This window comes from Oncorhynchus keta, chromosome 4 (genome assembly GCF_023373465.1).
Source record: "Oncorhynchus keta strain PuntledgeMale-10-30-2019 chromosome 4, Oket_V2, whole genome shotgun sequence".
Lineage (NCBI taxonomy): Eukaryota > Metazoa > Chordata > Actinopteri > Salmoniformes > Salmonidae > Oncorhynchus > Oncorhynchus keta.
In genome coordinates, this window is record NC_068424.1 from 20422562 (window position 1) to 20443975 (window position 21414).

At 40.9% G+C, this 21414-nt stretch overlaps 1 protein-coding gene across 3 annotated transcripts; it reads right to left on the minus strand.

The window, feature by feature from the left end:
* Window positions 1–1917: 1917 nt before the first annotated feature.
* Window positions 1918–19018, minus strand: LOC118370596 (E3 ubiquitin/ISG15 ligase TRIM25-like). Of its 3 annotated transcripts, none has more exons than XM_052503731.1 (6): window positions 18394–19018; window positions 17891–17986; window positions 17391–17657; window positions 17142–17301; window positions 16584–16745; window positions 1918–2496 (listed from the first exon to the last, which is right to left on the minus strand). In XM_052503731.1, the coding sequence occupies exons 1-6, from the start codon at window positions 18958–18960 to the stop codon at window positions 1982–1984; spliced, it is 1767 nt and encodes a 588-aa protein (XP_052359691.1). In that variant the 5' UTR covers window positions 18961–19018; the 3' UTR covers window positions 1918–1981. The 3 variants fall into 3 exon arrangements, with proteins under 3 accessions (XP_052359691.1, XP_035611562.1, XP_035611555.1); XM_035755669.2 differs by lacking the exon at window positions 1918–2496 and adding an exon at window positions 14433–16466 and having other exon boundaries at window positions 17424–17657; XM_035755662.2 differs by lacking the exon at window positions 1918–2496 and adding an exon at window positions 14433–16466.
* Between the last annotated feature and the right edge of the window lie 2396 nt (window positions 19019–21414).

Below are 21414 nucleotides of genomic sequence, written 5' to 3' on the forward strand. Positions count from 1 at the left end.
AGTATTGAAAGTGTAGTTACAGGATAAGCCTAATGTCTTCATGAAGTAAAGTGATGCCTCAACAAAGACAATACATTATGAACCTCAAAATGTATGGATCAAATATACATCAAAATGTATGGTAAATATGCTACATTAAAGGTATACCACCACAACTCTTATATTTTTAATATGAATGTTACAAAGGTATGACAAATGGACACTATTGGAACCAATGAGAATTGGATATAAAAAATCCCTGCCTCCAGTTCACTGACCCATATCTAACCATAGCCCCCCACCACTGACTCATCTCCTAGGGGTCCATGTTCAGAAGCTCTTGGTTTGGGCTATAGCTCCTTGCATGAAAGAGAATCCCTCAAACATAATCTTTAGAGTCTTGCACCACACACATTCATCACCCTACTACACAGTCTATTGAGATGGTGTGTGTGTGTGTGCGTGCATGTGCACACTTGAATGTGATGTGTGTGTGGGACTCGCTTCCTATTCTCCAGTCATGTAGTAGTGGATGGCGATTTAGAAAGCCTTATAGAAACCTAACATAGTCCTGTTGCAGAATACTGTATGTAATATGAGACAACAAAGATACTGTGCATGCGGCTGGATGAGAACCCCTGTCCAACTTGAGGACATGAACACAATTACATGAATCATTAGGGGGGGGCCTTTACAATAGTGGTGTATGCGACTTCTTGAAACAATGGGCCCAAGCCTTCTCTTCACTGGCAGTTACTTTTAGGTCACCAACAGTCTCCTTGTTTCTCCTTGAAGTGTGCAGGGAGCTTGGAGTGGGAATGGGGGTGGACGGTGGCTGGGTTCTGAGACAATGGCAGTCTTGTTCTAAGTGCGCGGTCGGGATGATGGAAGGGGTTGATGGGTTCATTTGCATGGTTTGCGTGTTCCTCTGCGTCCTTTGTAGTCATGTTAGGTAATGTGGTGTACAAGTATTCAGAAAAAAAATCATGATTATGGATTGTATTTCCTTTTCACTCATTATTTCACTGCAGATACAATCATATCGTCCTAATGAAGTGTATTTATTTTAGTCTGTTTTTCACCACTGGTTTGATTATTTCATTAATGTGAATTCTTCATATAGGAGACCAAGAAAACAAGCCATGGAATTGAGCTTTTGTAAACACAGAAGAATGTTGTAGATAGTTTTAACTCAAAACATTTGAGTGGGTGTCTGCAATTCCAGGCATATTTGGCTGCAGCCATCTTTGCAGCTTTCAGCCATCTGTAGACTGGAGAGACATTTCATAACATTGATGACTGGATATATCACTTCTAAACATACATCTGAAAACACAATGTCAGTAGTAATATGTTGAAGACCAAGTGTAATTGAAAACCTAGCTATCCAGCACTAAGTATTTTTTTTTCAAACGATCCTTTAGGCCTATAATTCCAAATCATAGTTTAAACCACGTATCTTAAATTTAAAATAATCAGGCAGAATGGTAACTACTGTATCTAATTGTCCTCAATTCATAGCAGCACTATTCTGAATATTGTATGCATGTCTAAATGATCATCCTAATTTATCACATTACCTTTAAATTGATGAGAGATGAGATTGAGATTAGGTTTAAATCCTAGCCCTGCACTTCAAAGACATTGTAACTGCAGTGCTCTGCCTACATTACGATATTCTCGTAAACTATGCATAGTTTGCCACCTGGTGGACTAAACGATCAACACAAATCTGAACTGAACTAAACAGCTCAAATTCATTGCTGCTTGTGTAAGTACATCATTGTGAAAATATTAATTTGACCGAAATACAATATGATTATAATCTGTCGATCCATCCATGATCAATAAAACCATAACTGAATCACAGTGAGGTAACACTATGTGACTACAGTAAAATCATGGGAAGGGAATTGACCCATCAATGGAAATATTTTACTATAATGATTGACCCAGAAGCTGCATTGTTGACTAGAGTGCTCAGATTGAATCCTGGCATTTATCACTGTGTTGATGTCATTATTTTCACAGATCTATCAACAAAGAACCGAGGATAGAGGGGTTCAGTGAATGCGGTCTGGACTCTGTGGAGGAGGGTCATTGTGTCAGAGACACTGTAGAAAGACAGAGTTCCAGGCCTTTGGTCCAGGTACACTCCTACTCTGGTGGAAAGGGGGACACACATGGCAGTCAGTTTACCATTGTGGTAGAAAGTGCCGCGAGAGGCACCACATTCCAAACACCAGGCCTGATTACTGCCTCCAAACCACTCATAATTTCCTCTCTTGCTGATCCCTTTATATGAGACAGCTATATAAGCCCCTCTGCTCCACTCCACCTCCCAGTAGCAGGCTCCAGACAGACCCTCTCTACACAACACCTGGGGGCGTGTGGTAAATCTGTCTGGATGGTCAGGATAAAGCTGGTCGTTATCACTCCATGTCACCTTTCTGTTCCCCTCAGACAGACACAGCATTTTATGTGCTGTGATGGGATCCAATGTGAGCTGACAGGAATCTGAGGAGAAGACAAAACAACAGGTGAAATGTATGTGTGCATCCAGGTGTTGGTGTGTGTAGTATATTAATGTGCATTGTACAGTAGGTTCTTTCCTTACATTCCAAGACTCCTCTCTGGTCTTGGGTTCAGGCCTCGTCTACTGACAAGTGGTGTCATTCCAATGTGATGCTAATCCACCAACTGACAGTCCAGACTGAGTTGTGCCAAATAACGGAAGACAACGGGGCTCAGAAGATCGAACAACGTGGACTTTTGTAACTATGGAAACATAGGAAATGAAATATCACAGTTCAATACTGATCATGACATAAACATGTATTCAATAGGCTCAATAGTTGAAAGATGTTTAGGTAATTGGTTTAGTAATATCAATGACCAGATAAGTTACCAACTTTTTACAGAGATCTTGGCAATACTCCCAGAGCAGATCTTTTAACTTGACTTTTCAGCTCAGAGACTGATTTCTTTACATCCTCAAAGAAGATGTGTTGGTTGACAGTGATGCTGGGTAACAGAGAGACATAGAAAGACTGGAAACTCTACAAAGACAAATCAGAAAAACAGAGAAAAGATGAGAAATGCAAACATTTCACTTTCAGCAGTAACAACTGATGCTGTGGACAGAGAACCCTTGATGTCACCTGGAGGAATTGGATGTTGTCTTCTGTGTTTGAGAGCTGCTCCAGCTTGGCGTCTCTCCTCCTCAGCTCAGCCATCTCCTGGTCCAGTTGCTTCAACAGTCCTTCCCCCGGGATCTGACCAGCTCCTTCACCTCAGAGTACCTTCTCTCAAGGTGGCAGGTAGCCTGGTGGTTAGACTGTTGGCCTAGTAACCGAAAGGTTGCAAGATTGAATCCCCGAGGTGACGAGGTCAAAATCTGTCGTTCTGCCCCTGAACAAGGCAGTTAACCTAAAACAAATGTTCCTGAATAAAGCCCTGATCATCTACATACAGTGGGGCAAAAAGGTATTTAGTCAGCCACCAATTGTGCAAGTTCTCCCACTTAAAAAGACGAGAGGCCTGTAATTTTCATCATAGGTACACTTCAACTATGACAAACAAAATGGGGGGAAAAAATCCAGAAAATAAGTATTTGGTCACCTACAAACAAGCAAGATTTCTGGCTCTCACAGACCTGTAACTTCTTCTTTAAGAGGCTCCTCTGAACTCCACTCATTACCTGTATTGATGGCACCTGTTTGAAAATGTTATCTGTATAAAAGACACCTGTCCACAACTTCAAACAGTCACACTCCAAACTCCACCATGGCCAAGACCAAAGAGCTGTCAAAGGACACCAGAAACAAAATTGTAGACCTGCACCAGGCTGGGAAGACTGAAACAAGCAAGATTTCTGGCTCTCACAGACCTGTAACTTCTTCTTTAAGAGGCTCCTCTGAACTCCACTCGTTACCTGTATTAATGGCACCTGTTTGAAAATGTTATCAGTATAAAAGACACCTGTCCACAACCTCAAACAGTCACACTCCAAACTCCACTATGGCCAAGATCAAAGAGCTGTCAAAGGACACCAGAAACAAAATTGTTTGCTAGAGAGCATTTGGTTGATCCAGAAGAAGATTGGGAGAATGTCATATGGTTAGATGAAAACAAAATATAACTTTTTGGTAAAAACTCAACTCATCGTGTTTTTATTTTTTTATTTTTTACCTTTATTTAACCAGGCAAGTCAGTTAAGACAACCAGGGGCAGAACAACAGATTTGTACCTTGTCAGCTCGGGGGTTTGAACTCACAACCTTCCGGTTACTAGTCCAACGCTCTAACCACTAGGCTACGCTGCCGCCCGTGTTTGGAGGACAAAGAATGCTGAGTTGCATCCAAATAACACCATACCTACTGTGAAGCATGGGGGAGCATGCTTTGAGGCTGTTTTTCTGCAAAGGGACCAGGACGACTGATCCGTGTAAAGGAAAGAATGAATGGGGCCATGTATCGTGAGATTTTGAGTGAAAACCTCCTTCCATCAGCAAGGGCATTGAAGATGAAACGTGGCTGGGTCTTTCAGCATGACAATGATCCCAAACACACCGCCCGGGCAACGAAGGAGTGGCTTCGTAAGAAGCATTTCAAGGTCCTGGAGTGGCCTAGCCAGTCTCCAGATCTCAACCCCATAGAAAATCTTTGGAGGGAGTTGAAAGTCCGTGTTGCCCAGCAACAGCCTGCTCTAGAGGAGATCTGCATGGAGGAATGGGCCAAAATACCAGCAACAGTGTGTGAAAACCTTGTGAAGACTTACAGAAAACGTTTGACCTCTGTCATTGCCAACAAAGTGTATATAACAAAGTATTGAGATAATCTTTTGTTATTGACCAAATACTTATTTTCCACCATAATTTGCAATTTTTTTTGGTCTGTCATAGTTAAAATGTACCTATGATGAAAATTACAGGCCTCTCATATTTTTAAGTGGGAGAACTTGCACAATTGGTGGCTGACTAAATACCTTTTTGCCCCACTGTATGTAGATGATCAGGGCTTTATTCAGGAACGTTTGTTTTAGGTTAACTGCCTTGTTCAGGGGCAGAACGACAGATTTTGACCTCGTCACCTTGGGGATTCAATCTTGCAACCTTTCGGTTACTAGGCCAACAGTCTAACCACCAGGCTACCTGCCACCTTGAGAGAAGGTACTCTGAGGTGAAGGAGCTGGTCAGATCCCGGGGGAAGGACTGTTGAAGCAACTGGACCAGGAGATGGCTGAGCTGAGGAGGAGAGACGCCAAGCTGGAGCAGCTCTCAAACACAGAAGACAACATCCAATTCCTCCAGGTGACATCAAGGGTTCTCTGTCCACAGCATCAGTTGTTACTGCTGAAAGTGAAATGTTTGCATTTCTCATCTTTTCTCTGTTTTTCTGATTTGTCTTTGTAGAGTTTCCAGTCTTTCTATGTCCCTCTGTTACCCAGCATCACTGTCAACCAACACGTCTTCTTTGAGGATGTAAAGAAATCAGTCTCTGAGCTGAAAAGTCAAGTTAAAAAGATCTGCTCTGGGAGTATTGCCAAGATCTCTGTAAAAAGTTGGTAACTTATCTGGTCATTGATATTACTAAACCAATTACCTAAACATCTTTCAACTATTGAGCCTATTGAATACATGTTTATGTCATGATCAGTATTGAACTGTGATATTTCATTTCCTATGTTTCCATAGTTACAAAAGTCCACGTTGTTCGATCTTCTGAGCCCCGTTGTCTTCCGTCATTTGGCACAACTCAGTCTGGACTGTCAGTTGGTGGATTAGCATCACATTGGAATGACACCACTTGTCAGTAGACGAGGCCTGAACCCAAGACCAGAGAGGAGTCTTGGAATGTAAGGAAAGAACCTACTGTACAATGCACATGAATATACTACACACACAAACACCTGGATGCACACATACATTTCACCTGTTGTTTTGTCTTCCTCCTCAGATTCCTACTTTTTTGCCTCACTGTACCTGACGATAACTGACAACTGCAAGCAGACTGGTGGCACCAGAGTGGTGGGGCAATTTTTTACCTCCTGGGGCCTGGAGTTTTTCCTTATATGTTAACCTAACTAGGAAAAATTCTGGACCCTATAAGGTATGACAGTGATTAATCAGTTGTAAAAAGCTTTTATATGGGTTATGATGGGACCAGTTTTTCCTAATCAAGTCACATGTTTTTTTTTAAACTCCAGAAAAAAAACTGGCATTGGGGGGGAATGAACCCTTCCAAACTGCAGCTACCTTATATTTGTTCATATTAATTATATTTATTTAACTAGGCAAGTCAGTTAAGAACAAATTCTAATTTTCAATGACGGCCTAGGAACAATGGGTTAACTGCGTTGTTCAGGGGCAGAACAACAGATTTTTACCTTGTCAGCTCGGGGATTTGATCTCACAACCTTTCAGTTACTAGTTCAACACTCTAAGCACTAGACTAACTGCCAACCCATTTAGACTAGATTAGGGGGGGGGTTTCCTCTACCCAGACACATAGACAACAACTGCTAGACAATTTAACTCACAGGGCTGAGCTTGCTTTATGCATGTTTGCATCATGCAGGCCTTTGCAACTGTAGGCCTTAAAAAAAAGGCTAGGCTGCCATCACTATTATGTTGATTGATTCATTCCAGGTGATAATTTTGGATAAAAAATATATAGGCAGCCTAGATAGCCCAATTTGATCACATTCGCATTTTCTCCTGACGCACAAATGGACTATAAATACATAACGCTACTAATTAGTCACCCAGACCAGATGGACAGGGTGCATAGGCTGTATGCAGCTGCTCTTATTAGTAGCCTACAGTTGATCAGATGGAAAAATAGTATTGTTTTCATCCCATACAGCATGTCAGATTTCTAATGTTTAGGTGTAGCCTAGGCTGCTGCAACATTTATGTCATGAGTTTTTGCTTGTGTGAGTGATTATGTGTTATCATCTTTGCTAAATAAATACCAGGGAAAAGTGCAAAGCCTGCTTGAGCGCAAACGAAAAAATGTGCTGCGTCAACCTTTTAATGGATGATACGATGGAGCTATCAAATCATTCAGAATTGTTTTCGACAACCCAGAAAAGGTTTTCAGCATGTAAAGAATATTAACGTGCAATTACAGGCGGCTTGATGATAGGCTCCTGTGAACCAGCTATACATTTGATACCAGTTGATATTGAATGCCCTCACCTTTTCATCCTTCTTCATGAAACTGATCTCAGGCAGAGGTCGACACTGCTTGCAACTTTTCCGTGTACCCGGAGAATAAAGTTTTTTTTTTACAAAAAAATCCACAACATTATCGGCCATGTTGGCCATTCTACCATTCTGGCGGATGAAAAATGCTCACTCGCGTCGGATAGCTAGCTTGCTACTGAAGTTAGCAAGACACATTTAAATAAATTGCACTAACTGGACACAAAAATAAAGATCTAAACCCAAGAATAAAATGTATAATATACCTCCTCCATCTCCTATAATTTGAAAAAAACTAATTTGGATTGAATAATGTCCCAAAAATACTAATCACTCTTCACTCGTAATCTCTATCCAACAATGTCACCAAGCTTCTCAACACATAGAACCCCCATAATGCTCTGTGGCACAATCCCAATACAACACACTATGTTAATTCTCTGATCCTACATCTATAACTGGATGGACAACATGTTAGTCTAGTTACTTTAAGACATGAAGGTCAGTCAATCCGGAACATTTTAAGAACTTTGAAAGTTTCTTCAAGTGCAGTCGCAAAAACCATCAAGCGCTATGATGAAACTGACTCTCATGAGGTCCGCCACAGGAAAGGAAGACCCAGAGTTACCTCTGTTGCAGATGATAAGTTCATTAAAGTTACCAGCCTCAGAAATTGCAGCCCAAATAAATGTTTCAGAGTCCAAGTAACAGGCATATCTCAACATCAACTGTTCAGAGGAGACTGCGTGAATCAGGCCCTCACGGTCAAATTGCTGCAAAGAAAGCACTACTAAAGGACACCAATAATAAGAAAAGACTTGCTTGGGCCAAGAAACCTGATCAATGGACATTAGACTGGAGGAAATCTGTCCTTTGTCTGATGAATACAAATTTTAGATTTTTGGTTCCAACAGCCGTGTCTTTGTGAGATAGAGAGTAGGTGAAACGGATGATCTCCGCATGTGTGGTTTCCACCATGAAGCATGGAGGAGGAGGTGTGATGGTGTGGGGGTGCTTTGCTGGTGACACTGTCTGTGATTTATTTAGAATTCAAGGCACAATTAACCAGCATGGCTACCACAGCATTCTGCAGCGATACACCAACCCATCTGGTTTGCGCTTAGTGGGGCTATCATTTGTTTTTCAACAGGACAATGACCCAACACACCTTCAAGCTGTGTAAAGGCTATTTGACCAAGAAGGAGATTGATAAAGTGCTGCATCAATTGATCTGGCTTCACACTCACTTGACCTCAACCCAATTGAGATGGTTTGGGATGAGTTGGACCACAGATGAAGGAAAAGCAGCCAACAAGTGCTCAGCATATGTGGGAACTCCTTCAAGACTGTTGGAAAAGCATTCCAGGTGAAGCTGTTTGAGAGCATACCAAGAGTGTGCAACGCTGACACCAAGTCAAAGGGTGGCTTCTTTGAAGAATATAAAATATATTTGGATATGTTTAACACTTTTGGGGTAACTACATAGTTCCATATGTGCTATTTCCTAGTTTTGATGTCTTCACTATTATTCTACAATCTAGAAAATAGTACAAATCAAGAAAAACCCTTGAATGAGTAGGTGTGTCCAAACTTCTGACTGGTACTGTATGTGGTAGTGGAGTAGGGGCCTGAGGCACTCACTTAGTGTGTTGTGAAATCTGTTATGAATGTATTGTAATGTTTTTAAATTGTATTTTGCCGGACCCCGGGAAGAGTAGATGAATGGTGATCCATAAGAAATACAAATACAAATCATATATTTTGTGTTGTGGTGGTGTGACAGTGTTATATGATGCACTATTTTATAATTTATTTTATGTGTGATGTAAGTGTCTTAATGTGTTTGGACCTCAGGAAGAGTAGCTTCTGCCTTGGCAGGAACTAATGGGATTCCCTAATAAAATACAAATACAAATGGACATGTAGTCTTATAATCTCCACCCGGCACAGCCAGAAGAGTACTGACTACCCCTCAGAGCGTGGTTCTTCTCTAGGTTCCTTCCTAGGTTCCTGCCTTTCCATGGAGTTTTTCCTAGCTTGCTCTCTGGGGTTTTACGGTCAGGTTTCTGTAAAGCACTTTCTGACCACATGTGATGCAAATAATCATGATATCATTCTGCCAGCTAACATAAGCTACTTTGTAGCTGACATTTACTGTAATTGAGAAGGTTTTGGGGAAGCATTCCCATCTACCAGAGACTTTTCATCAGTAACGTCGCTAATGGCTACACAAAGTGGTAGATGTGCACACCTCACATACACAGATGTCCCCTGTTTTCTCCCTCCCACGAATCTGGCTCTAGCTTTTGAAGTTTTTGAATAGTTGGGTCTATTAGCTAATATGACCTCTATGATCCCATTCCTGAAAACGAAAATTCTTCCAAACATGTCATAATATAGTCGCAAAATAGAATGTATGTACCTGTCAATTAAAATTGTAATTATTTTTCATTTTAGTCTGTTTTTCACCAAAGTGCATTTCTGAAGTGCTGGTTTGAATGTTTCAATAATGTGTATTCTTCATTTAAGAGACCAAAAGACTAAGCCATGCAACAGAAGAATACCATATAAAGTTTTAACCCATAATTTAAAGCATTGTATTTGGTATGAATAATTCCCTAAGTTCTATACACCAGCTGAATCTGGTAATGATTGTTGTAGCTGTTGAGCAAGTTGAGGACACTGAATTACTTGGTGTTAAAACTTAGATGTTTTTTGACTCCACACTCCACAAAGCAAGTCCTGCAGGCTCTAGTTTGATCTCCTCTTGATTATCCTCTTGTCATATGGTCAAGTCCTGCAGGCCCTAGTTTCATCTCCTCTTGATTATCCTCTGGTCATATGGTCAAGTACTGCAGGCCCTAGTTTGATCTCCTCTTGATTGTCATATGGTCATATGGTCAAGTCCTGCAGGCTCTAGTTTGATCTCCTCTTGATTATCCTCTGGTCATATGGTCAAGTACTGCAGGCCCTAGTTTGATCTCCTCTTGATTGTCATATGGTCATATGGTCAAGTCCTGCAGGCTCTACTTTGATCTCCTCTTGATTATCCTCTGGTCATATGGTCAAGTGCTGCAAAGAAGGAACTAGTTAAGCTGCAGCTGGCACAGAACAGAGCGGCACGATTTGCTCTTCATTGTGATCAGAGAGCCAATATCAGTACTATACTATGCATGCCAGTCTCTGCTGGCTAAGAATTTAAGAAAGACTGACTGCATCACTTCTGCTTTTTATAAGAAACATTAATGTGTTGAAAATTCCAAATTGTTTGCATAGTCAACTTACCCCACAGTTCTGTCACACACACCTCCTCACACAACTCCCCACAAGATCTTTTCACAGTCCCCAGGTCCAGAACAAATTCAAGGAAACGTATAGTATTATTTTGGGGCGGCAGGTAGTCTAGTGGTTTGAGAGGTTGAAAGGTTGCTACATCGAATCCCTGAGCTGACAAGGTAAAAATCTGTCGTTCTGCCCCTGAGCAAGGCCCCTGTTCCCCCGTGGCCGTCATTGAAAATAAGAATTTGTTCTTAACTGACTTGCCAAGTTAAATAAAACTATACAGAGACATAAATGCCTGGAACTCCATTCAATTTCATACAGTGCAAGTCAACAGCAAACCTGGTTTAAAAAAATGTATAAAGCAAAACCCCCATGTGTATGTACTGACATTGACTTATTCCATATTTTTTTGTGTTACCTGAATTCAAAATTGATTAAAAAATTAAAAAATCTCACCCATCTACACACAACACCCCATGATGACAAAGTGAAAACGTTTTTAGACATTTTTGCACATTTATTGAAAATGAAATACATAAATATCTCCCTACATAAGTATTCACACCCCTTTGCTACGACACTCCAAATTGAGCTCGGTGCATTCAATTCCCTTTGGTCATCCTTGGGATGTCAGTACAACTTGATTGGAGTCCATCTGTGGCTATTTCAATTGTTTGGACTGTAGCTCAGTTGGTAGAGCATGGCGCTTGTAACGCCAGGGTAGTGGGTTCGATCCCCGGCACCACCCATACGTAGAATGTATGCACACATGACTGTAAGTCGCTTTGGATTAAAGTGTCTGCTAAATGGCATATATTATTATATATATTATTTAGAAAGAAACACACCTGTCTATATAAGGTCCCAGTGTGTTTCTGGGACAGTGCATGTCACAGCAGAAACTATAACATGAAGTCCAAGGGCCTGTCTGTAGATCTCCGATATAGAATTGTGATGAGGCATATATCAGGGTACTAAACAATTTCTAGAATTTTGAAAGTTTCCAAGTGCACAGTGGTCTCCATCATTGGGAAATGGAAAAAAAATAGAGCTAGTTGTCCAACCAAACTGAGCAACTGGGCAAGAAGGTCCTTGGTCAGGGAAGTTACCAAGAACACAATGACCACTGTGAAGGAACTACATAGTTCCTCGGCTGAGATGGGAGAACCTGCCAGAAGGACAACTGTTTCTACATCACTTCACCAATCTGGACTTTATGGTAGGGTGGCCAGATGGAAGCCACTCCTGAGAAAAAGGCACATGACAGCACGCCTGGAGTTTGTAAGACGACACGTGAAAGACTCTGAGATCATAATTCTGTGGTCTGTTGAAAAAAACATTTTACTCTTTGACCTGAATGCAAAGCGCTATGACTGAAGGAAAGAAGGCACAGCTCATTACCCATCTAACACCATCCGTACCCTGAAGCATGGTGGTGGCAGCATTATGCTATGGGGATGCTTTTCAGCGGCAGGGACTGGGAGACTGGTAAGGATAGAGGGAACAATAAATGGAGCCAAGTACAGGCAAATCCTTGATGAAAACCTGCTCCATAGTGCAAACGACCTTAGACTAGGCAGAAGATCTACATTCCAGCAGGACAATGACCCCAAGCATACAGCCAAAGCAATACTGGAATGACTTTAAAACAAGCCAAAGCCCAGACTTGAATTCCGTTGAACATCTCTGGGAAGACTTGGGAGATTGCTGTTCATCGCTACTCCCCATCTAATTTAACAGAGCTTGAGAAAATCTGCAAGGATGAATGGGAGAAAATCCACAAATCCAGATGCAAAGCTGATCAAATCAAATTGTATTAGTCACATGCGCCGAATACAACAGGTGTAGGTATGCCTTACAGTGAAATGCTTACTCACGAGTGCTTACCAACAATACAGTTAAAAAATATATGGATAAGAATAAGAAATAAAAGTAACAAGTAATTAAAGAGCAGCAGTAAAATAACAATAGCGATACTATAAACAGGGGGGTACCAGTACAGAGTAGGTAGAGTAGAGTTATTAATCCAGCGCTTATAATGTTTTCATGTGATCATAGTTTATTAAACCACTTATCTTTTTTTTGAAATCAGGCAGAATGGTAACTACTGTATCTTACTGCCCTCAATTAATAGCAGCACTATACTCTGCTTGGTGTATGCATGTCCTTAATTGATAATCCTATGTGCATTTATCTCATTACCTTTAAAATGATGAGAGATGCGATTGGGATTAGGTGTAAATCCTACCTCTGTACTACTCCAAACACCAGTGCTCTGCCTACCTTACTGTAGTCTCATAAACTATGCATAGTTTGCCACCTGGTGGACTAAATTATCAACACAAATCTGACCTGAACAATACAGCACAGATTGGCTGCTTGTTTTAATACATATTGTGAAAATATCAGTTTTACTGAAATATTAAGCACTAATTTATGGTAAAGTATGTTTTTACAAAATGTGAAAAACAGAATAATAATTTTAATTCTATTACTATTTCAACTTATTCTCAAAGACAGGGTTTTATTCATGCCAAACACTGATCACATGTTTGAATTGTATCAAACACATTAGTCGGTGCAAATGAGAAACTACAAAGAGAGTATTTATGATTACAAAGTAACAATCTTGTAATTTTATAGCAATGTAACATAACATAGGGACCGCTCTAGTATAGGAGTATACAGGATGTCAACAATAGGTAGTGTCTTCCATCTATAAGAATCCCATCTGTCTATGATCATTTGATGCTTGTAACGGTCCCAGAGAAGTTGATCCAAATATCAAAGTAGCTGGTATTAATGCTCAGAAAATAAGATTATTGAATGTAGTAATACTGTTTGTGATATTAATAGTAATGTAGTAATACTGTTTGTGATATTAATAGTAATGTAGTAATACTGTTTGTGATATTAATAGTAATGTAGTAATACTGTTTGTGATATTAATCGTAATGTAGTAATACTGTTTGTGATAGTAATAGTAATGTAGTACTACTGTTTGTGATATTAATAGTAATGTAGTAATACTGTTTGTGATATTAATAGTAATGTAGTAATACTGTTTGTGATATTAATAGTAATGTAGTAATACTGTTTGTGATATTAATAGTAATGTAGTAATACTGTTTGTGATATTAATCGTAATGTAGTAATACTGTTTGTGATAGTAATAGTAATGTAGTATACTGTTTGTGATAGTAATAGTAATGTAGTATACTGTTTGTGATAGTAATAGTAATGTAGTATACTGTTTGTGATAGTAATAGTAATGTAGTATACTGTTTTTGATAGTAATAGTAATGTAGTATACTGTTTGTGATAGTAATAGTAATGTAGTATACTGTTTGTGATAGTAATAGTAATGTAGTATACTGTTTTTGATAGTAATAGTAATGTAGTATACTGTTTGTGATAGTAATAGTAATGTAGTATACTGTTTGTGATAGTAATAGTAATGTAGTATACTGTTTTTGATAGTAATAGTAATGTAGTATACTGTTTGTGATAGTAATAGTAATGTAGTATACTGTTTTTGATAGTAATAGTAATGTAGTATACTGTTTGTGATAGTAATAGTAATGTAGTATACTGTTTGTGATAGTAATAGTAATGTAGTATACTGTTTGTGATAGTAATAGTAATGTAGTATACTGTTTGTGATAGTAATAGTAATGTAGTATACTGTTTGTGATAGTAATAGTAATGTAGTATACTGTTTGTGATATAAAGACAGTAGTGGTGTGTGGGTAAAATCACTAAGGAAAATAAGCCAAGCCAGTGAAAAAGCCATATTACAACCTGTTGTTATGATAGTGTTGTTTGCTCTATAACCCATTTGTTCATATGCCACCATGATATACAATAAGGCAGTGACAACAAAAAGACAACAATCACACAGTGGTGGAATAAATTCAACTACACGTACGTTTGTTTCATTACAAAACCGAAGAGCAACATCAAATCAAATCAAATGTATTTATATAGCCCTTCTTACATCAGCTGATATATCAAAGTGCTGTACAGAAACCCACCCTAAAACCCCAAACAGCAAGCAATGCAGGTGTAGAAGCACAGTGGCTAGGAAAAACTCCCTAGAAAGGCCAAAACCTAGGAAGAAACCTAGAGAGGAACCAGGCAATGAGGTGTGGCCAGTCCTCTTCTAGCTGTGCCGGTGAAGCCCACAAAGCTGTAACAAACAGTTATATCACCTGCAGTACGGTCAAGCAAGTTAATGTTTTCAACAGTTTACTAAACAACTACTGATTTAGAATCACGGAGTTACCACAAGTCAGCACAAACACAACAGGAGCACCGCCTCTGCTATTCCAGCACCATTTCAATTAAAAAATGTAAACATCATCAGATCAATAAGGCTATTTATGCTTAGTTTAATACACTGAAAACAAACTTAATGATATCAAAAACAATTTAGTCCAATAAATGTTGTGTGGCTGTCCATGGTACGGATTTGTGTGTGTGTGTGTATATGTCTGCGTGTTCACCCTTCTTGTAGACTAGTTGAACGCCAATACCATCCTCCTATCTTTCATGTTGGCAAAACAGTCTATGACTCTGTCATACAGTACACTCTTTGTTTTTGTTGTCAGAGGCTACCGAGCTAAAAAAGGCCGGTGGCACAACCTTTTCATTTTTGGTTAGATCATAATTATTGACCTGTACAGAGAATTAAGCCAAAACCACCATTCCAAATCCCCATCTACATCCACGGCTTAGGAAAAGGACGATTTAGCAAGCTAGCTACTGCAAGACATCAACACAAGCAGACCAGAAACAGACACGTTTTCGTGAAAATGACATTTAGCATAGGAGGTGATTTAAATGGTGTGAAGACAAATCCAAACTACCCTCCCTTGGGGGGCGTTTTACTGCACCAGGACAACCCAGAGTTCAGCACATTTCAATGCTGATTGGCTAATGATTTTATAATATTTTAATCAAGGAAGTACAAATGCTTGCTGGCATCGATCAATCAAATGCTACGGCGGCAACATGTGATACTATTTTGGGCTACACATACTGAGACAGAGGGGCACTGTTTCCCTCGCTCAAATGATTTCTTCGGTGAGATTCAGCCCCTTGCGAATTGATGGAAAATGATAAACACACTGAGAGAGATGAATGAGACATTTTTTTTGTATATATGGGGAAGCCTGGCTACCCTTGCCGTCCGTGAATACACGCCACGGTATAAAGACAAGGTATTTATATTACATACCGTACCTGCCTCTGTTCCTCTCTGGTAGAGGGCTCATGCTGACTGTGTAAGTGGGAGTTTTATACAAAACCCATTTTAGAAAAATGCACTAAGGCAATAGAGTCACGATAATTTATGTGCACATTTATTTAAACTTGGTAAAACTTCTTAATCTTATAATATGGATCTTTACGCTCACTATTCTGACCCTTTTGCTTGTCTTTATTCTAAATGTATCACTGTAACTAACTGTAACTCATCACTGAGTTGGTGTCAGTATCTTGAGAGATGTAGTGACATAGAACCCAGGATAAAGGGGTTCAGTGAAATTGGTCTGGACTCTGTGGAGGAGGGTCATTGTGTCAAAGACACTGTAGAAGGACAGAGTTCCTGCCTTGTGATCCAAGTACATTCCTACTACTCTGGTGGAGCGGGGGACTGGTATGTCAGTCTGTTTATCATTGTGATAGAAGTAGCAGCGAGAGGCACCACACTCCAAACACCAGGACTTATTACTGCTTCTTAACCACTCATTATGTCCTCTCCTGCTGATCCCTTTATATGAGACAGCTATACAAACCTCCACCCCGGTCCATTCTACCTCCCAGTAGCAGGCCTCAGACAGACCCTCTCTACACAACACCTGGGGGCGTGTGGTAAATCTGTCTGGATGGTCAGGATAAAGCTGGTCGTTATCACTCCATGTCACCTTTCTGTTCCCCTCAGACAGACGCAGCTCTTTATGTGCTGTGTTGGGATCCAATGTGAGCTGACAGGAATCTGAGGAGGAAGACAAAACAACAGGTGAAATGTATGTGTGCATGTTTGTGTCAGCATGTGTATGCATGTGTGTGTGTGTGTTTGTACACGTGTATGTACAGTATGTTCTTTCCTCACATTCTAAGAACTCCTCTCTGGTCTTGGGTTCAGGCCTTGTCTTCTGACAGGTGGTGTCATTCCCATGTGATGCTAATCCACCAACTGACAGTCCAGACTGAGTTGTGCCAAATGACGGAAGACAACGGGGCTCAGAAGGTGGAACAATGTGGACTTTTGTCACTATGGAAACAACAGGAAATCAAGTATCACTTGTGTACACTGATCATGACATAAACATTACAGCAAGTCAATGGGATAAGTAACTGAAAAAGGTTCTCCATTGAGAACAAACATTCAAGCATAAAGTTCACCAAATGTACTGAACTTACTAAATGGCAGATAGGGTCTCGATTAATTCCGTAGCGTGGAATATCTGCGTTCTAGCGTGAATGGCATTTAAAGGCAATGGTAGCGAGTTCGTGGAGACTGCATTCACAGTAAACACTGCATGTGTCGGCTCAATCGGAAATTACCTTTAAATATCAAGCTCGCTACAACGCAGATTATCTGCTCTATGGATTTTATCGAGCCCTAACTTGCATCGCATATACTGACCTAATACTGTATGTTACCTACTTTTTTCAGAGATCTTCGCAATTTCCCCAGAGCAGATCTTTTCAACTTGACTTTTCAGCCCAGAGACTGATTTCCTTATATGCTCAAAGGAGACGTGTTGATTGAAAGTGATGCTGGGTAAGGCCTTAGATCCAAGAGGGACATAGAGAGACTGGAAACTCTACAGATGCACGAAACAAAAAAGATTAGAAAACAGGAAAAAGATTATTGCTGTGAAAGTTTTTTTTATTTTTATTCAGCAGTAAACACCTGATGCTGGGGACAGAGAGTCACTGATATCACCTGGAGGAATTCAATGTTGTCTTCTGTGTTTGAAAGCTTCTCCAACTCGCCCTCTCTCCTCCTCAGCTCAGCCATCTCCTGGTCCAGTTGCTTCAGCAGTCCTTCAGCTCGACTCACTTCAGCCTTCTCCTGGGCTCTGATAAGCTCTTTCACCTCAGAGTGCCTTCTCTCAATGGACTGGATCAGTTCAGTAAAGATCCTCTCACTGTTCTTCACCGCTGTCTCTGCAGAGCACTGTTAGGACAAGCCAAAAGAGAGGAGGGGTTGCATTTCAACCAGCCCATTCATTCAGCTCTCATCAGAACCCCAGCAACATGTTCCCTACAGAGGGGCTCAATAGGATTGGAACATATGGGCACTGGGCTCCTCACAGGCTCCAGTTTTTGTGCAGATTAGTTTAGAAGGTATAAGTCACTTTAGAGGGCTAACTGCTAAGTAAATAGATGTAAATGGTTAACAACACTCACCTTGAGTGAATACACAGCCTGTCTCACCTCTTGCATCTCATTCTCTTTATCCTGGATTCTCTGTTTGGATTTCTGTTGTTTTCCCCCCACCTGGCTCTGCAGGGAAACACATGTAATTCCATGGTTCCTTTGTACAAGTGATTCTGTCTTAATGAGAACAGATCAAACTTTATGATAGGTCAAAGTCTATGCAATATGGAAAAGGCATGCGCGTGTCTGTGTGAGTCTGTGTGAGTCTGTATGAGTGTGACCGATCGTGTGTGCCAGAAAATATCATTAGCCTGCTAAGCCAAAGCCGAGGCATTAGCTGAAAGAGCCAATGCAACTATTCAGGTCTCAGTAAAGGTAACATCACATGAGTGTGTATATTAGCACAGCATGATTATTGGGTGTTGGCTGACTTCCTTTTCAAAGCTATGTTGTACAGTAGTGACTAATGTTCAGCAATGAATGGTATTTTCACAGTGATACTCTGAATGAGCGGAATTATAGATCGTCAATACCTGTCTCTCAATCCTTTCTGATTCAGCTGAGACTGTATCATGGCCTTTATGTTTATCCATTGTACACAGATAACAGATAAACTGCTGATCAGTATGGCAGTAAATCTCCACCAGTTTGTCATGATGAGAGCAGATCTTCTCCTCTAGTTGTGTGGAGGCTTTGACCAGCTTGTGCTTCTTAAAGGTAGGAGATTCATAGTGAGGCTGGAGGTGAGTCTCACAGTAAGAGGCCAGACACACCAGACAGGACTTGACCGCTTTGAGTTTTCTCCCAGTGCAGACATCACACACAACATCTCCAGGTCCAGCATAATGGTGAGCAGGGGTACCAGCTTGGAGTCCTGTCTTCTTCAGAGTCTCCACCAATTCTGCTAGCATGGTGCTTTTCTTCAGAACAGGCCTTGGGATGAAGGTCTGTCTGCACTGAGGGCAGCTGATCAGAAAACCCATCACATAATCCTGATCCCAGCAGTCCTTAATACAGCCCATACAGTAGCTGTGTCCACAGGGAATAGTCACCGGATCCTTCAGTAGATCCAGACATATTGAACAACTGATCGAGTCCATGGCTGCTGCCAATGTGGTGCACACACTAGCCGAATGATACTACTTTCGTTGCTCTAGAATTGTTTGTGTTTTTGAGTGGGAACATTCCTGGTTGTACACAGTGTTGTGTTGGACAGACACCAGGAAGAGGGTTGTGATTGGACAGAGGTGGTTAAGGAAGTTCTATTTATAGTATGTGTGTCATGCAACACTCCATTCTCCCAAACTGACAATTCACTCGATACAGACCACTACACCTCCAAGTACATAGCTATAACCAGATTTATTGAGGAAGATTAAAGTGACGACTCAGGAGAACAGTCTGTAGGCAGTATGATGGTAGATCAGGGGGTGACCTGGAGTATGTGAACTGGAGTCCTGGGCTCCCATTTCACTTGGCAACAGTGGCGATCCTCAATGGTCATAGACTTACAGTGTGTTCCAGGGGATAGGTGTGAGCAAGGTGCTACGAGAACATAATGACTAGTTATTTGTGATGGAATATGAGTTGTAGATCAGTGATTCTGTATAGTGCCTTGCTCAGCCGATCCTGTCAAACTGGTTAGTTAGAAGATACGAGGGCGAAGAAATGTAGCCTGATATCCAGGCCTGTCTGTGCTAACGATAGCACAAACCCTCTGGTACTCAAGCTAGGAGAAAGGAGGGAGGCTTGCAAACACTGGAGACATAGAAACCCTATTCTCCATATACTGTAGCACAGAAGCAATCGTTTAGTTTAATTGTGGTTGTTTCCAACATAGCAATGTGGCAAAACATATTGTGTGGGAAAGCTGTGAAAAGTAGCTTATTTACTTGGGCACATAACCACAAAACTGATTGGTTGCTCCTCTATTACAAACCCACGGCAATTGTTATGAATTCCCTGTCGGTGTCTGTCATTTCACAGCCCTCTTAAACCTCTGTAATAGGAGCCCTCTCCGGCAAGAGTCGGGGTGTCTGCCTGCTGATCTCTGCCCCCTCTTTGACCTGGGGCTCTGACCACTGGTTGGTTGCTAGGGGCCAGTTGTTAGGGCACTGGACATCTGTCCAGCCTCATTACTGCATGTCACATACCGTCCTACTCTGTGTTCCTCAAGCAGTGTCAGAGATTGTATTGTGCACAATATATTAATGAACTCTGTTTTCTGGCCATTATAGAACCACCAATCTATGTCTGATGTGTGTCCATAAAGTGCCGTGGTGTGTAGCTCTGTGAGGTCGCTTCATCCCCCTCTGACCAGGGAAGGTTCTGTAAGGTCATAGATCAGCCCAAATGTTGAGTCATTCTCAAACAGCAGTGAACTACCAGTTCTTCAGTGATGCACACTTCTAGGTGAAACTATGACTACAGTAAAATAATGTACTACACATACAGTACCAGTCAAAATGTTGGATACATGTACTCATTCAAGGGATTTTATACACTGTAGAATAATAGTGAAGACATCACAACTATGAAATAACATACATGGAATCATGAGTGTTATTGAGATTGTTCAAAGTAACCATCCTTTGCCTTGATGACACCAAGCTCACTCTTGGCATGCTCTCAACCAGCTTCAACTGGAATGCTTTTCCAACAGTTTTGAAGGAGTTCCCACGTATGCTCAGCACTTGTTGGCTGCTTTTCCTTCACTCTGTGGTCCAAATCATCCCAAACCCTCTCAATTGGGTTGAAGTTGGTTGATTGTGGAGGCCAGGTCATCTGATGCATCACATTCCTTCTTGGTCAAATAGCCCTTACACAACCTGAAGGTGTGCTTTGGGTCAATGTCCTGTCGAAAAATCAAATGATGGTCCCACTAAACGCAAACCAGATGGGATGGCGTATCGCTGCAGAATGCTGTGGTAGACATGCTGGCTAATTGTGCCTTGAATTTTAAATAAATCACTGACAGTGTCACCAGCATTACACCCCCACACCATCACACCTCCTTCTAGATGCTTAATGGTGGGAACCACACATTCGGAGATCATCCGTTCACCTACTCTGCATCTCACAAAGACACTGTGCTTGAATCCAAAAATCTCAAATTTGGAGCTGAGCAAGGCACTGTACAGAATCACTGATCAATAAATCATGTTGCATCTTAAATAACAACACTAATGTGCTGGTTGAATCAACTTTATTTCCACGCCATTTCAATGAAATGACGTTGAACCAAAGTGGAATAGGTGTTGAATTGACGTGTGAGCCCAGTGGGCATGTTCTCGCAGCACCTCGCTCACGCCAATCACCCTGCCAAGGGAAATGGGAGCCATTTCACATATTCCAGTTCTCCAACTGTTCAACCAACGTTCCACCTTGTGACTTTGTCCTCATGAATTGTCATTTTAATCTTCCTAAATAAATCTTGTAATAACTATGCATTTGGAGGTGTGGTCTGTGTCTAGTGAACTGTCTATTGGGTCAGGTTTAGGGTTAGGCTTAGTATAAATCAGTCAATCAAATGTCTTTACAGAGCCCTTTTTACA

Bases quoted from the DNA above. Each gene is read 5' to 3' on its own strand.
- LOC118370596 (XM_035755662.2), bottom strand. From the start codon at position 18,960: ATGGACTCGATCAGTTGTTCAATATGTCTGGATCTACTGAAGGATCCG. The intron at 17,987-18,393 runs GTATTGACGATC...GTTTCCCTGCAG, and splicing joins CAGAAAGGATTGAGAGACAG to AGCCAGGTGGGGGGAAAACA. The intron at 16,746-17,141 runs GTAGGTAACATA...TTGTTTCCATAG, and splicing joins TGCGAAGATCTCTGAAAAAA to TGACAAAAGTCCACATTGTT.